A 16608-nucleotide genomic window follows, 5' to 3' on the forward strand; every position below is an offset into this window, starting at 1 on the left:
GGGACAGACCCCTGCACTTGACTCTCTGGCTGGCCCAGGGTGGAGGCCATGGCTTAGGCTGAAGAGAACTGTATGGCGCAGTGGTTAAGACCTTGGGGTTTAGAGTAAACAAGCCCCCATCCTGGTCTCTGTTCTACCCAGATTCCACTATTCTAGGGGCTAGTTGTTGACTTTGGGCAAGTTGCTTAGCATCTCTGAGCTTCAGTTTTCCCATTTGCAGATGGGATGAAAGTCATAGCTACAACCAGTTTACTGTGAAGAACACAGGAGTTGATGTACACAGAAGGAGAGCACAGCGCCTCCTCGAGGTGTGGGGGGGTATTAGCCGGAAGTGGTCATTCCCAGGTTACAGATGGGGCCCTCTCCAAGATCCTTTAGGGACCTTGGCTCCACACTGCCTGGTGAGAGTCTGTGTGCGAAATGAGTGGCTGAGTAGGACTGAGGGAGTGGGGCCATGTTAGGAGAGGGCACTTATGAAGGATCCCTCAGGGAGTTCTGCCCAGGAGAGGACAAAAGGCTTTGCTCTCTAAGTGGCCTCCTGTGGAAACCTCCTAAGACCACAGGGACCAGCGGGTTTGCTGTGTGGTCCGTGGGGTCTGGCGGTGGCTTCTGAGATGCTCCCCAGACCCTAGGGAGCTGGCCCTGGAGCAGAGCCCTCCTACCTGGCCCGACCCTCCCAGAAGTGCAGAGGCCCGTCTGGGGGGAGGGAAGGCCTTTTGTGAGCAGAGTTGGAAGCCGATCCGGGAGGCCTACTGGTATTTGTGTGTGGAGGCTTGGGCTGGGGAGCGCAGCTGGGGTGGGCACAGAACTGCTGTGGCTGGTGAGGGAAGCCCACTGGGGCAACTGAGGAACTGGATCTGGACGGAAGCACAGGTGCCGACTCCCCTTAGCTTGGGGCCTTGCTGGCCCTTTACCCTCTCCAGCCTCGGTTTCCTCATCTGGGCCTTGGGGTACCAGCCGAGCCTCCTCCCTCAGAGGTCGCTGTGAGAATTACAGGACAAAATGCACGGCAGCCCCCCAGCCCCGGGTCAGAGCTGCCCAGGTCGGCCCATGCCACCCCAGTCCGAGGACCGCAGCGCCATCCCGGGGGGCCAGACGTACTTAGAAATTTAGATTTTGTTCTTTCACATTTTAGAAAGGTAACACAGTGCACACACCGTTTATTACATAACACCCCCGGGAGGGATGGGGCAGCACCTTGTAATTAAACACATTAATATTTCTGCAGTAAAATAGATGAATATTCACACTAAGTGGGATAAATAAAGCCTATAAATAGCTCACGTCAGCTCAGGACAGGTTTTGCCAGCAATTCATTTTCCCACAAACTTAAAAAAAAAAAAAAGCACTTGAGGCTTTCAGAGTGTTTTGGATTTGAGGGCTGCAGAGAAGGGGCTGTGGGCCTGGACTGCCATGCTCGAGGCTGTTCCTGAGGCAGTGGCAACCTTGTCATCACTTCCTAATGCTTGGGGGACCTCTGACGATGGCCCTGCAGGCTTGTGGGTCTCTAGTCTCCACCAACAGCAAGAAACCCTTGCCCTCCTCTGTCAGACCAGGGCCCCTTTAGATGGTCCCTCCAGCTAGGCTAGTCTCCCCTGCAATACTGGGGTTAACTTCTAGCCCCGCGTGGTCCAGTGTGAGAAAGCAGCTGCCAGCAGCTGGGGTTCTGCGGAGTTCGACACACATCTCCACGTTCAGCAGGAGCAATTCCTCATGCTGCGGATGTCCTGCCTCAGTGAGACCAGAGGAGACTATGGCCCCAGGGTGCCTCTGTCCTCCTCTGTTTGCCTCATCACCTCCAACTCCCTGTTCCCCCAAGATAAACATTTCCCAGAGCGTGCTTTATGGAACCCTGGTCTCTGTGAGCTGCCTGGAAGATTCTGTGATCATCTAAGTTTGGGAACGACCACAACTTCCATCCTCCTGCTTGGAGAATCTCAATGGACATCAGTCTATTAAAACTTTGACAAGCCCTGCAATAAATTACCTACTGAGTCTTATTTAATTCAGCCTGTCCCGAGCACAGCTGGCCATGGAACCCCTTTGTGCAGCTCTCCTATTAACACCCTGCGGAATGAGCCCTGGTCTTAGCCAGCTGCTGTGGTAGGGTGCTGCTGTTGGGCCAGGCCCTGGGCTTTGTGGCCGGAGAGGTCAGGGTGTCCCGCGTTCTTAGCCTCTTCCCCTGTTCCACCTCCTGGCTTCTGAGCTGACTAGGGACGCCCAGAAGAATAAACTAATTAAGGTAAAATGTGCAACAGTGATGCAGAGCCTTGTAGATCATAAATGGGAACGGCAAAATCAATGGCAGGCCCTCTGCAGGCAGAGGCCTGGAGGCCCGGGCGAGGGGAGACGGGAGCCTGTGATTTAGGAAGAGCAAACGCTCTGGCAGCTGCAACCTGGGTAATTAGGTGTGTCAGGAAGACAGATAAACAGCGGGCGGTGTGGGTCGATGGCACCAGCGGTAACCACCCAGCACTGGGACCCGGCTCATGTCGGTGTGTAATCTGCCTTCTGGCTCCTTGTAGCTGCCCTCCACCCTGGTGTCCCACACTAAGTCGGCGGGCAGCTGACCAGGAAGAAGAGAGGCTGTTAGTTGCTGGAGAAAGGGGCTCTGCTGAGCCCTATGGGGCAGATTCTGAGAGGACAGAGGCCTGGGAGAAACAGAAGGGGGTTTATGGGCAGGGCAGTGTGCTCCAGGGGTCACAGCCCCTCTGAGACGCATGTCTGGGGACTTCCATTCCCATCCTGACTTTGGCATCTGGGTATTGAAGGAGACTTGAAGGTCTCAGGGGACAGTAGAACTGCCAGTTGCTACCAGGCGGCTCAGTAGGGGAGGCCCAGGAGTCTGCCATCCTGTGGGTACCAGGTATGGTAGAAGGCCACCAGGAAAGAGGAGTCTCAGTCGCTGATTCTGGATGCTTACTGTTCATTCAACAACAGGAGGGACGGGTAGAGGAGATGCCGTGGGACCACAGTGAAACTGATACTACTTAACATTTCTGCAGCATTTCACATATATTCCCTCATGTGCCAGCCATTTCACACCCATTCATTAACCCTCACCACAACCCCGAGCTGGGAATGATTTGCCTGCTTGATTTATAGATGAAGGACCTGAGGTGCAAGAGACAAGGGACCTGCCTAAGTCCCCACAGCTAACAGAGCTCGGAGGGGCAGGATGGGATGATACGTCCTGGAGATGCCATGACGTCGGGATGGAAGGGGCTACGGTGATGAGGGAGGGCTTTGTGATGGAGGAGGCACCTGAACCTGGACTTGAAGGGTCCGAGTAACAAAGACTCCTGTGTATAGAGCACTTAGTATGGCCAGGCTTTGCATGAAGCTTCTCTTTCATAAACACCACCTGCCCTAAACCCACCTTGAGAGATGGTACAGTACCTTTCTCCCAGATGGAGAAATTGAGGGGGCAGAGAGGTTAGTCAGTTGCCCAGGGTCCCAGCCGTACTCTGTGCATCTTTCACTCCTTGCTTGGAGACTTTCAGGGGACATCAGTCTATTAATACTTGGCATAGACAGAGAGACAGAGGCCACACAGTTTGCCCAGAGAGGAGAATTTGTGGAGGTCGATGGGGGAAAACATGCAGGGCAGGAGAGACCCACTAATTCCACGCAGAATTCTGCTCCACTAATTCTGAGGGCAGAAGGGGCCCTTGGTGGTTTCTGATCTGGGGAAGACGGTGTCTCCAGAAGACGAACCTGGCAATGGAGAGAGGCGTGGGCTAGCAAGGGAGAAAGGGTGGCCAATTCGGTGATGATAGTAGGAGTGGGAGGAAGCAGGGGATGCAGGAGGCAGGTGCAGGAAGGCTGGAGGTGGTGGTTGAGTGGGGTTGAGTGGGTTGAATGGGACAGAGACTGAAGTAGGGGCACCGGGCCAGCTAGGCATGAGAGCAGGAGCTTGGCTTCACACCATTTGCATTTGTCAGGGTCACAAAGTGGCTGAGAAGACATATCCAAGAGGTCATTGGCCATGAAGGATAGCAGCTTACAGGGCAGCAAGTCTGGGGTAGGGGCGGAGGGGAAAGAACGTGTCCCAGGAGCAGCTGCAGTCAGGCATAGGAAAAGAAGGGACAGATATGGAAGAATCATCAGACAAATGGGGAAGGTTCTGCATCGAGGGCAGGAGTGTCCATCAAGCAAATGGCCCTCAATTCACTATCCTGTCAACCCTTCCACACCAAGCTCTGCCTCCAAGGGGTAACTGCTGGAAGGGTGAGCTGGGGTCATAGAGGGATCTTCCTGAGAATCATTGGTCCGAGTGCCTCTTTCCCCATGGGCTGCCACTACCTTGGGGAGATGACTAGACTTAGGGCCGTACAGGTGAAAAAGAGAAGAGTGAGCAAGTATGTGTGGCAGGGAAGAGGGCACTGCCCCCAAAATCCTTCATAAAGCAAAGAGACTACTGCCAAACAGCAGGGGTCAGGAGGGAGCCAGCAACAACCCCTGGCCTAGGCTGACCTTGGGCAAGCCACAGACTTGTCCTTTTCTTATTTGTGAAATGGGACCAGGAGAATGGGTACCTATTCATCAGGCTGTTTTTTTTTTTTTTTTTCATCAGGCTGTTTTGAGAATTAAATTCTATAATGTATGTGAAGTACTTAGAACAATATCTGGCATAAGATAAGTTCAACAAATAAAATAAACAATATCCTCATCATCATCACCATCACCACCATCATATCATCATGACCACCTTCACCATCCTCATCACCATCACATCATCATGACCAATCTCACCATCCCCATCACCACCATTCCCATCATCATGACCATCCTCACCATCTCCATCATGACATCCCCATCATCATGACCATCATCACTGTCCTCACCATCATGACCATCATCACATCATCATGACCATCCTTATCATCCCCATCACCACCATCCCCATCATCATGACCACCATCACATCATCATGACCATCCTCACCTTCCCCATCATGACCATCCCCAACATCATGACCAACCTCACCATCTTCATCAGCATCACATCATCATGACCATCCTCACCATCCCCATCATCATGACACCATAATATCATCATGACCATCCTCATCTTCCCCATCATAACTATCCCCATCATCATGACCACCATCACATTATCATGACCATCCTCACCTTCCCCATCATGACCATCCCCATCATCATGACCATCCTCACCATCTCCATCATGACATCCCCATCATCATGACCACCATCACTGTCCTCACCATCATGACCATCATCACATCATCATGACCATCCTTATCATCCCCATCACCACCATCCCCATCATCATGACCACCATCACATCATCATGACCATCCTCACCTTCCCCATCATCATGACACCATCATATCATCATGACCATCCTCATCTTCCCCATCATAACTATCCCCATCATCATGACCACCATCACATTATCATGACCATCCTCACCTTCCCCATCATGACCATCCCCATCATCATGACCATCCTCACCATCTCCATCATGACATCCCCATCATCATGACCACCATCACTGTCCTCACCATCATGACCATCATCACATCATCATGACCATCCTTATCATCCCCATCACCACCATCCCCATCATCATGACCACCATCACATCATCATGACCATCCTCACCTTCCCCATCATCATGACACCATCATATCATCATGACCATCCTCATCTTCCCCATCATAACTATCCCCGTCATCATGACCACATCACCACCATCATCCCCCCCCACCATCATCGTCCAGGAAATGACAGGGCATTCAGGAACGCAGGTCTTCAATGAGCCACATTCCAGGAAGCAACTGAATAAACTGACACAGAGTGTAATATGCTTTACAAGACCTAGTCAATGGAAAGCCTACGAAGCAGTGATGGCTTCAGGGGAAGAAAAAACTAGTTCAGGCAAAGGGCATTTTAATAAAGAAGGGAGCCAGACTCCCCCTGACCCTGATAGAATTTCTGACCCGAGTCTTCCCCCTTCCATCCCTGGGTGAAGGCAGAAATCTGACCAACCCCTGCCAGGTGCTTCATTCACATTAGCTCATTTAGTTGTCTCTGGAGTTGTGTCGGGAAGACAGGTTTGTCATTTTACAGACTGGGACTCTGCAGGTTAAGTCATTCGCTTGAGGCTGCACAGCTGGTGGCTAAGCTGAGCTTCAAACTGCGGTGTGACTGCAAAGCATTCCCCTGCCCCCTACCCCCCCGCCACCTGCCGCAAGTCAGAGAGCTGGAGTGGGGGCTGGCAGAGGGCAGTCTAGTCCCTGGCTCCTAAGGAAACTCGTTCTGTGTTAGGACTGAGAAAATGGCCTTTGGGGTCCCAGTTTATGGTGTGTTGACAGCCTCGTCCATCCTTACTTCTTATGGGCCCACATGCAAAAGGAGCCCCGTGGGGAGGGGGGCAGGGAAGCTGAGCAGGTCATGAGCTTGTCTTCCCAAATGGCACCAGACTAGGGGAGCTGAAGACCAGAACGCTGCATCCCAGGAAAGTATGGCTGGGAATGAGGAGGACCTGGAAGCCTACTAGGAAATAAGCTGGAGACTCAGCACCATGTGGCTCAGGCTTTCCCAGACACAGGAAGTCAAGCGCATTCTGGTGAAGTGCAAATTCTGGTCAGTAGGTCTGGAGTAGGGCCCTGAGAGTCCGCATTCTGAAGAGCTTCTAGCTGTTTTCAGTGCTGCTGCCAGTAGCGAGATGTAGAGGGCCTGGGTATCGCTGGACCGGCTGGCGAGGGAGCCGCTAGACCAGTGGTGCGCTCTCCAGAGCACACGGCCCACCTGTGGTGTGGGCAGAGGCCGGGAGTACAACCTGTCCCCAAGTGCCTTTCTTTTTTGGCACAGTGACGGACTCCTCCTCTCCACCAGGGTACAGGAGTCCCTGCCGACAGCCTAAGGATGACACGGAGCCCAGAAGCCATCAGAGAAAAGAGTGATAAATCCAAGTTCATAAAAATAAAAATTTTCTGCATTGCAAAGCCCATGAGGAACAAAGACAAAACACAAATGACAAACCAGGGGCAACTGTTTGCAACATGCATTACAGACAGAGGGCTCGTTTCCCTAATTTATAAAGAGGTGTTATAAATCAATAAGAAAAAGGCCAATAATCAATAGAGAAACCAGGCAAAGGCAATGAGCAGACAAGAGATTTGAATATATAAAAATATGCTCAGCCTCCCTCGTTTTGAGAAAAATCAAAGTTAAGACTATACTTCGATACCGTTTTTTTCCTATCAGATTGTCAAATATTTAAAAAAATGATGGCACACTGTGTCAATGAGAAGGTTAGGAGATGCTCGCTTGCAGCAGGGCCGATGCGAGTGTCACAGGACTGTCCTCTGACCCAGCAATTCCCTCCTCCCGACGCCCCTTACAGACACGCCTGCGATGGTGGACGACGGCGTGCCAGACAAGCTTATTCACTTGATAAGTCATCTCAGTGTTCATCAATAGAGGACCAGTGTGGTGCCTGGAAAATCAACACAGTGGAGTACGATACAGCATCCCAAGAAAGAGCAAGCAGTCTGCGTGCGGCTGTGACATCATATCCGAAACTGTCGGAGGAAACAAGCAAGGAGCAGCAGTACCAGTGGAGTGTGCTACTGTCAGTGGAGAAAAGGAGGGAGCTGTATGTAGATGGAAGGCAGCAGATTATCAGGGACTGTTCTGTTGAACGGAGGGAGTGAACGTCATGTAAGGGGTGGGGCTCGCAGTTCCTGCTGACCATGACCCCAGGGTCTCGAGTTGCTGGAGAGCTTGGGCCACAAAGCTCAGTGGCTGTGGTGACCAGCGCCAGACCCCTAGAGGGATGGGCTCTGAGAGGGAGGGGCGGAAGGTCCTGCATTCTTGGGAGTTGAGAGAGGTGTTGGAGCCAGCCTCTCGTCCCCCTTCGTCCTATGTGCTCTCCCACCTGGTTTTCACCAAGTCAGGTGTTGCCTGAACCACACTCGCTGGTCAGTTTCCATGTCAGTTAAGCCATAAGCTGGTTTCGTTGGCCAGGCCTTCTTGGGATCGTGGTGGATCTTCCTCTGGTCCCTCCCTCCTCCTTGTTTTCTAATTCTTAGTCCTTGACCCAGGCCCTCCTGGTATCCTTTTCTGAGTGGTATCTTTTTTACCGGATGGTCCTTTTTTGTTTCTGCTCCTCGAGTCTCTCTCCCATGGGCCAGGAGGGAGGTCTGACACTGCCGTCCACGGCACATCTGGCTTTCGTCACATCGCTGGATTATAACAGCTACTATTTGGAGAGTGCTTATTAAGTCCTAGATACTATGTTAAGTGCTTTTCGTTCAGTGTCTCAGTTATTCATTCAAATGTCTGTATTAAATGTTTATTAAGTGACATTAAGTGGTCTTGGAGATACAGTGACAAACAAGACTAAGTTTTTATCCCTGGGAGGCTGACTAGCAGAGCAGAAGAGATGAACCACAAGCAAATATACAGTCTACTTTCAGATAGGGCTGTGTGCTTTGAAGGGAAATAGAGCAAATTAAGGCCATCAGGAGATATACGGCTATGTTTTTCAGGTGTTTGGGTGAGACCCCATCTGAGGATGAGCCTGAATGAAGGGAAGGAGTGAGCCCCGAGAACAGTGGTGGGAAAGGCATTTCAGACAGAGGGAACAGCAAGCATGAAAGTCTCTGGTGGGAACATGGTGAGCAAGAGGAAGGGTGTAGGCACCGAATCAGAAAGGCATTAGGGCTCACATCAAGGAGGGGTACGGTAGGCCATGGCAGAGACGCTGGGCATAGTCTACGGAGCTGCTGGAGGGAGTTGAGTTTATGAAGTTGATATGATTTTTCATATTCTATAGATGATAGGGTTGAGGCTGAGAGAGGTCACCCAGTGAGTAAGGTGCAGATCTCAGGGTCATACAGACTAACTCCTACTGCCAGGATGTAGGGTCTCGACCCTCTTCCAACATCCCAAGGGATGTTGGAGAGGACAGGGCCATTCTTACGCAGGTCCCTCCAATGCCCCAGCACAGGCCGAAGGAGCCCCCAGGCACATGCCAGGAGCAGGCATGGGCTGGCAGGGCTCCTGGAGGGGATCTCAGATTGCCCACAGTGGGCAGGGTGGCAGCGGCTGAGCGTTGTGCCAGCTGGACCCCAAGAAGTGCTGAGATGGCACAAATGTCCCAGCTCCACACCCTGCCCACTGTCGATGAATCAATTGAATCACTCAACTGCAAAATTAACTCAAACCCACAGACATCCCTCGAACCCACAGAAGGTCACCGGGAGGTGCACGTCTGGAACGGAGGCTTCTGGGCACTGTCACCCCCAGCACTGGGGGCCCAGCTCCAGCCTCTCCCAGATGAACATTTGTGCCCCGACACCCAGGACCTTCTGGTGGGGGGGGGGTCCATGCTGTCTGCCTCCCTCGTCCTCCCTTTGTTGGCAAAACTTCTCTCATTCCTGATGGATCCTGGCTTGTCTGTTCTTCCTGGATTTACTTATCAAGTTTAGATTGTGCTCTTAGAACCTTCAAGGTCTACCTGGGTCTGGGGCACCAGTACAGAGACTGTGCCTTCAAGGAGCTTCAAGATGGTGAGAATCAGGTACCTAGAGAACTCTAAGGGAGCATTGGGGACATTGTAAATTTCAGGAGGGCAGGATTTTTGTCAGTTTCATTCAGTTTCAGCCTCAGTGCCTGGCACACAGTAGGTGCTCAGTCAATATTTGTGCAGTGAATGAATAGGTTCATGACTGAGTGGAACTTTGGGGAGGCTAGGCTGACAGCTCCGGGGTGGGGGGAGTGGGTTGCCGTTCAACTTTGACAGCACCTGGGAATCACTTAGAAAGCATTATAGTCTGATAGCTGGGTTTCACCCCAGAGGTTTGGATTGGACTGGACTGGGGTGCACCTTGGGAACTAGGAGTGCTAAGAGCTCCCCAGGAGATTCCAATGTGCAGCTCAGGCTGAGCACCCCTGCTCCCGGCTTCGCAATGGAACACTCCAAAAGCGTGGGAGGGACTCCAGACTCAGAGCCACTGAACCCTCTCCTCCCAGGTGCTGGTGCCTGGTGAGTGGGGAGGACAGTCTGTCCCCTTTCTCTGGCATCCCGCCGGCCAAGCCCATGTTCAACACCACCCCCTCTTCCATGGTTCTCCCTATCTCTGCTTCCCTGCCCTACTGCCTCTTCCTGGAGACTCACCCCTTCCAGGGCTGTCCCCTGCTGCTGCTCCCCTCCTGACCTTGATCAACTTAAAGGGTTGATCAGCCCATCAATTAATTGTGTCCTAATCCAATCTTGGCTTAGTTGGAGAGAGGGCAGTAAATCCAGCTGGGTAATCATGCCCTGATATTTGTGTAGGGATAATTACTATCTCTCAGGCCTCACTTGGTGGCAAGATGAGATGAAAACCCATAAAACACCACTCGGGGCTGTGGCTCATTGTTTCTTGGCTGCACAGGGCTGGCTGTCAGCCAGTCAGCCCCGCCTGCCCCTGCCCCTGGCACAGGCCCCAACCTCTTCCCCTGCCATTCTTGCCACTGGCGGGGCTCGACATTAGGGGCAGTCTCGGGTGTGGATCCTGACCTGGCCTCAAAAACCAATAGGGGCAACATTATGGGCCCAGGGAAAGCGTGTGTGTGTGTGTTTGTGTGTGTGTGTAACATTATGGGCTCAGGGAAAGCGTGTGTATGTGTGTGTGTGTGTGCATGTGCGTGTGTGCATGTGGGTGTGTGTTGGGAAAGCGGCAGGGAAGGCGATCCCCAGAGCCAGGCAGTCCTCTGCCTCTGGGAGATCAGGAGGGACCAGGATGGAAAATACACAGGTCTGAACTGCAGGGTGTTGTCTAGACCAACCCAAGAGGTTGTCGCCATCTGGAAGAGGCCAATGCGTGTCCCACCTGGCCCCTCAGGGACATGAGGCTCTGCATGGTTTAGGAGGACATCGTGGCCTGAGACTTCCTTGCAGATGTTCTGGCTCCATGGGAGTGGACTTCGTTCTACGGCACTGAGCTCAGGCTTGAGAATGTGGACAGGGGCTGGGAATGACCTGGATTTTTAACCCAAGAACACAGCCCCCAACATGTGCAACACTGAGCACCCTCTATGAGTCAGGCTCTCCTCTAGGCCCTGAGAACATAGGATTGAGTAAGGCCGTGAAGTATCCTTTTTTTTTTTTTTAAAGTATTATTTTTATGAGAGAGAGAGAAAGCACGAGCAGGAGGGAGGGGTGAAGGGACAAGCAGACTCCCCACTAAGCAGGGAGCCCAATGCGGGACTCGATCTCAGAACCCTGGGGTCACAACCTGAGCCAAAGGCAGACGCTTAACTGACTGAGCCACCCAGGTGCTCTGGCCATGGAGTATCTTAATTAAAGGGTGGATCTGGAGTTGGACCTCTGGGACTTATTAGTAGTGTGGCCTTGTGCCAGTCACGTGAACTCTGTGCCTCAGTCTCCTCAGCAGGAAAGCGGGATGCCAGGACCTGCCTAAGTGCACTGCTCTGAGGCTCCAGTGGGACGATTCGTGTGAAGGGCTCAGATCCAGGCCTGGCATACTTAAGTTAGCCACTACCGTTACCCTTACTGTCACTCAGCCTTCTGGCATCAGTGTCCCTCAGCCATCCCTGGGTGGTCCCTGGACCAGCAACAGCGTTCCAGCGTGAGGGCGTATTAGCAGTGCAGGATCTTGGGCAGCGCCAGGACCTGCTGTGTCCAAATGCGCATTCACACCAGACCCCCAGGTAAGTTGGCTGAGACGCCCTAGGCCGGGAAAGGCTCTAGGACCTCAAGGTCTGTCTGCTTCCAAGTTGTTTCCCCAGCAGCTAGTGTCTCTAGTCTGGAAGGGAGTAGGTGCTCAGCAGGAATTTGTGGAGTGAATAAATGAGCTCAGCTAAAAGTGGTGGGGGGCCCTTTCAAAGCATTTTGGAAGGTCCCCTAGAAGCACCATTGAGGGCAATTCCAGGGGCCGTCTGTCCAGTGAGAAGGGCTGAGTGGCAGAGCCATGGCAGGAGCCGTGGGGGTGGGGGGAGGGGTTAGGAAGACCGGAGCCGGGGGGGGGCTGCTTAGACTGGGAGATGAAGATGACAGGAAGTCTGAGGGAGGCCAGGGATCCTCTCGGGGGTCTCTACTGGGACACAGAGAACTCCGGGAGGCAGCGGGGTCCTACCTATGCCTGGGGGAGTCTGTGACAGAATAACCTGAGGACGGCTCTCCCCCCTCCCCCCCCAGCTGGTGTGGGAAGCAGGAAGGGGCCCGAGGCCCCAGCTCCTTACCTGAGAAGGCATTATTGGTGTTGAGGAAGTAGATCTCCTCACGGCCATCCCCATCAATGTCACAGGCTGTGACCCCAATAGCGTTCCCCTGCCGGTCTCGCAGGGCATAGTAGGGGGAGCTGCGCTCATCCACTGCAATGTTCACCAGTCGCTTCTGGGTCCGGTCATACTTCAGAACCAGGTTGGGGCCGTTGTACCTGGAGGAGGAGCAAGGAGGGGGTGTTGAGGAGGAGCAGCTGGGCTCACCTGGTGTCCTCCCATCCCACAGTGGGGCTTAGCATCCTCCCAGACAGGTCAAGTGTGGGGCAATTCAGCCTTGGGGCATTCTGGGGGGACCCCCAACAGCCTTGGCTCAGGGGTCGCTGGGTGTTTGGTGAGTGTCCCTGAATCAGCTACAGACTCACTCAAAGTAAGAGTCAGCTGGGCCCACGTGGGACACAATATGAAAGCAGGGTGGCACGGGGAGACGGGCAGCCTTGCCACAGGCTTCGAGAAGGAAACGGCCACCCCCTACCTCTCCCTTGCGCATTTCAATGTCAGAACACTCTCTTATTTATAATCTTGCTAATTTAAATCTAATAAGCAAGAAGGGTAGGCATGGGAGGCTGTATTATTAAACCATTTTGCAGATGAGGAAACTGAAAAGCAGTGTTGGGGTAAAATGAGGTGGAGAGAGTGAATGCACTTCCCCAAGTTAGGGGTCAGGTGCTAGCACTGGGACCCAGGCTCCTTCTGGGCAAATGAGCCCTGGAGGCGCAGAGGCTTTCTTGCTGGGGTTTGAGATGACTTTCCCGACAGAGTCCCAGCATTTAAACAAGGGTGTAAAGTGAGCATCTCAGATGGGAGATTGCAAACACATCTAAAGTCTGTACATGGACCTGCTGGATCTCCTTCTCGAAGGAATGCAATATGAAAGATTAAAATGCACGCAACTGTCCTCATCTCTTCTGTCTCATTCTCCCACAGCCGCACAGCCTCCTTGCTGCACTGAAGCCCAGGCACGTCCTTGCCTCAGGGACTTTGCACTTGCTGTTCCCTCTGCCCAGAATGCATTTCCTCCAGATACCCACATGGCTGTCTCCCTCTGTCACCAAGTTCAGGTCCCGGCTCCATTGTTGCTTCTCAGCAAGGCCTGCCTGGACACATTCCTGAAACCTGCAAGCACCACCCCCTCCCCGTGCTCCTTATCCCTCATCCCTGCTCTCTCCCGCAAAGCTTTTACAAGCAGCTGACAATTCTCTGTCTTCGTGTTTAGCTCTCTCTTCTCTGTCTGATCCCACTGGAGTATTAGCTCCACGAGTGCAGAACTTTTTGTCTGTTTTGTTCCCCGGGGCCTAGAACAGTTCCTGGCACACACTAGGGGCTCAGTAAATACTTGTTGAATGACTGAATGAATGAAACCTCAGAGTCCATGTCTGAGTCATAGGGCTTGGGTATCACACAATTGGTTTCTTCCCATTGCCTTTTGACCTAGAGAAAGCGCTGTACCCAAGGTCACCCTCCAGCAGTATGGCCGTGAATGTCTGAAGGCCTCCTCCGACCTCTAGGGAACACCGGCTTGCCAGACTCTCCTAAGGAACCCAGCCAATGTCCATCCATTAGTCCTGGCCTCCTGCCTTTGTTTTAACCTAAGCGTGTACATCCTGAGTGACGTTCAGCTGCTGGCCTCTGGCTGTCCTGGCTGAGAACGCTTTGGGGGTGGGGATGGGGTGGGTGGAAAGACCTCTCCAAGGTCTTTGAGAGAAATCACTTCTTGCTTTCCTGAAATGGATCCAACTTGGCCCTCTCCTTCGTCACCGAGATGCAGAGCCCGTGAATTTTGGGGAATGCTGAGCAACTGGCCGGGCGCCTTCTGGCACCCACAGTGTGTGTGTGGGGGGTGGAAACAGAGCTCATTGGGAGCTGAGTCAGCACCCGGCAATGGAAGGTCGCACCTTGGACGCCTTGCCGAACAGCATAGCTGAGGGCTGCGAGTCGAGGGCACAGCACGAACAGTGGACGTGTCTGGGCAGGGGAGACAGAACACTTGGGTTCCAGCACCGTCAGCAGCTTGCTCCAGCCCCCAGGGACAGAAACTACCTTGGGCTAAGCCCTCCCAGCCTCTGGATCTTCTGGTTGCTGCCATCTCTGCTGTTCCTCACAAGACACCACGGTCCCAGAGGGCTGTGCTTCTTGAAAGCACTATCAGATGCTTTGTCTCACCTGAGCCCCACAGAAAGAGGTTAGATGAGGCATTTTCTAGAAAAGGAAACTGTGGTCCAGAGGTTAGCCACAGTCACTAACCCTATCACAGTCCCTCTGCGTGACAGCCCCCATGCTGATAAGCCTGGGGGGCTGGACGTGAGGGATGTGAAAGGTCACGTTTCCTCTCTCTGACACCTGCCAGAGATTGCTGGTTTCTTCCAGAATTTCAAGAGGTGCTGAGGCTCAGTTAGATGGGCTTAGGGACTGGGACAGTGTCCTGTGCTCTTGAATAGTAGCAGTGGCTTCCTAATATCAAAAGCTGGGCCTGCAGGCAGAAGGGATTGGCTGGATGGTAGCAGGAAACAGGGCCTGAGGGACACTGGCAGGGTACAGCCCATGCTGTGTGAGCGTTGTCCCAGGGGACTGGCGCCGTACTGGGATGTCGCTCACACAGCATGGGCTGTACCCTGGGACAGGACTGCTGTGGACGGGGAGGGGCCCAGAGCACAGTGTGGGCACAGGGGTCTGGCCCCGCCCCTTCCCGGCTGTGACCTTGAGCTTGTCACGGAGTACCTCGCCTCTAACTCAGGGCTGCCGCATACCTCATAGCCTGGCCGTGAGGCTGAGACAGTGGGTGTGATGACACTTGGTAAACTGTGAAGAGTTACACAATGATAACTTCTCATCATTGTGAAAGGTAACACAACAGCTGAGGCCCAATCTCTCACTCTCCAGTGATCATTCTGAGAGTTTCCAAACACACTCTAGTATTTCTTATCCCAAAGATCCCACCCTTGATCTCTCATCCTCTATGGGTATGTTTCTTTATTTAAAGCCCTTCATAACCAGTCTTCTAGAAGACCTGTCTTTCCAGGCTGTCTCCACTCTCTCACCTCCCATTCACCCTACCCCGATATCCACATTCCCCCCAACTCCAGCAAAGCTACCCTTGTTACTGCCATAGGGGGCTTTCAGGTGGCCACATCCAGAGACAGGTTTTCTGCCCCCCTCACCCCAGCCTCCAGCAGTTTCTGGCACACTGGCTCGCAATCTGGGCTCCCACTGCACGGGTCCCTGTTAAAACACTCTGTCCTCTTGGCTTTGAGGATGCATCCTGCCCTCTGGGGCCCTTCTCTCTGATTCCCTCTCCTTTTCCTTTGGGTAGGTTCTTCCTCCTTACTCTGCCCTCTTCATGGTAGAGTCTCCAGTCCTGTTCCTGGGCCCCCTTCTCCTCTCTCTGTCCCCTTGCACCGGGGGATAATCCATTCCCATGACTGACAACTCCCAAATTTCTATCCCCAACCCAAGTCCCCAGTCCGAATATAGACTCCTATATCTGCCTGCCTGCTTGATGTCTCCCCTTGCACACTCTACACTCATCTCTGATGGAATGTTCATGCCCAATTCTCATGCCCAAAATGGGATGAGAATGGCGCAGCCCCCCTCCTCCCTGCAATGGGCACCTGAGTACTGAAGCCCGAAACCCGGCACCAGCCTTGGTTCTCCCACCTCTTTGTCTTCACATCTCATTTGTCTGCCAATCCTGTCATTTCTACCTCCTAAAATATTACAAAGGCCTTCTCTTCTTTCCTTCCCTGCTGTCACCATCTTTGGAGGTCTCCTGCTGGCTTCCTCGCCAGCTCCTGAAATCTAAGCCCCCCACACTGTAGCCAGAGTCATCTTTTAAACACATAAACCAGATCAGCCCCTCTCCTGCCCAAAACCCATGGGAGGCTTCCCCTCAGGTTGGAATGAGCCCGTACTGCCCCTGACCTGGGAGCCTGGCTCAGTCTGCTATCAGCTTGCTGACCTCCTCCAACCACACTGGTGTCCTCCCAGCTCCCAGCATTCCAGCAGGTGCAGCCCCACCCCGTGCCCTCTTGCAGGGCTGTTCTGTCTGATGAGGATGCTCTCCCTCCTTCTTTGTCCCAGGTTGGCTCCTACTTCCACTCTAGGTCCTGCCTTGAAAGTATCTCAGAGAGATCATCTCCTCGTCGGTATCCTAGTCACTGCCTCCACTGTCCTTCTCTTGTTCAGGTACCTATTTTCTGTTCACTTCTCCCAGCAGATCATAAGCTCCATGAGGGCACAGACTACTGTCTGCATTGTTCACGCCTGTCTCCCCAGGACTGAGTACACAGTGAGCGCTCACTAAATACTTGCAGGGTGAACAAAAAAGAAGGAGCCTGTGGAAGGCACAGGG

The 16608-nt window shown here is 53.1% G+C and overlaps 1 protein-coding gene across 1 annotated transcript in view; it reads right to left on the minus strand.

Annotated features, from left to right (window-relative positions):
* CRTAC1 (cartilage acidic protein 1) overlaps positions 1 to 12502 on the minus strand; it is a 52550-nt gene extending 40048 nt beyond the window's left edge. Inside the window, exons 1-2 of the mRNA XM_044236839.1 lie at positions 12468 to 12502; positions 12222 to 12418 (exon numbers count right to left, since the gene is read on the minus strand). Of these exons, the coding sequence (XP_044092774.1) occupies positions 12222 to 12418; positions 12468 to 12502 (232 nt within the window). The remainder of the gene's footprint in view (positions 1 to 12221; positions 12419 to 12467) is intronic.
* Between the last annotated feature and the right edge of the window lie 4106 nt (positions 12503 to 16608).

Source organism: Neovison vison, chromosome 2 (genome assembly GCF_020171115.1).
Source record: "Neovison vison isolate M4711 chromosome 2, ASM_NN_V1, whole genome shotgun sequence".
NCBI lineage: Eukaryota > Metazoa > Chordata > Mammalia > Carnivora > Mustelidae > Neogale > Neogale vison.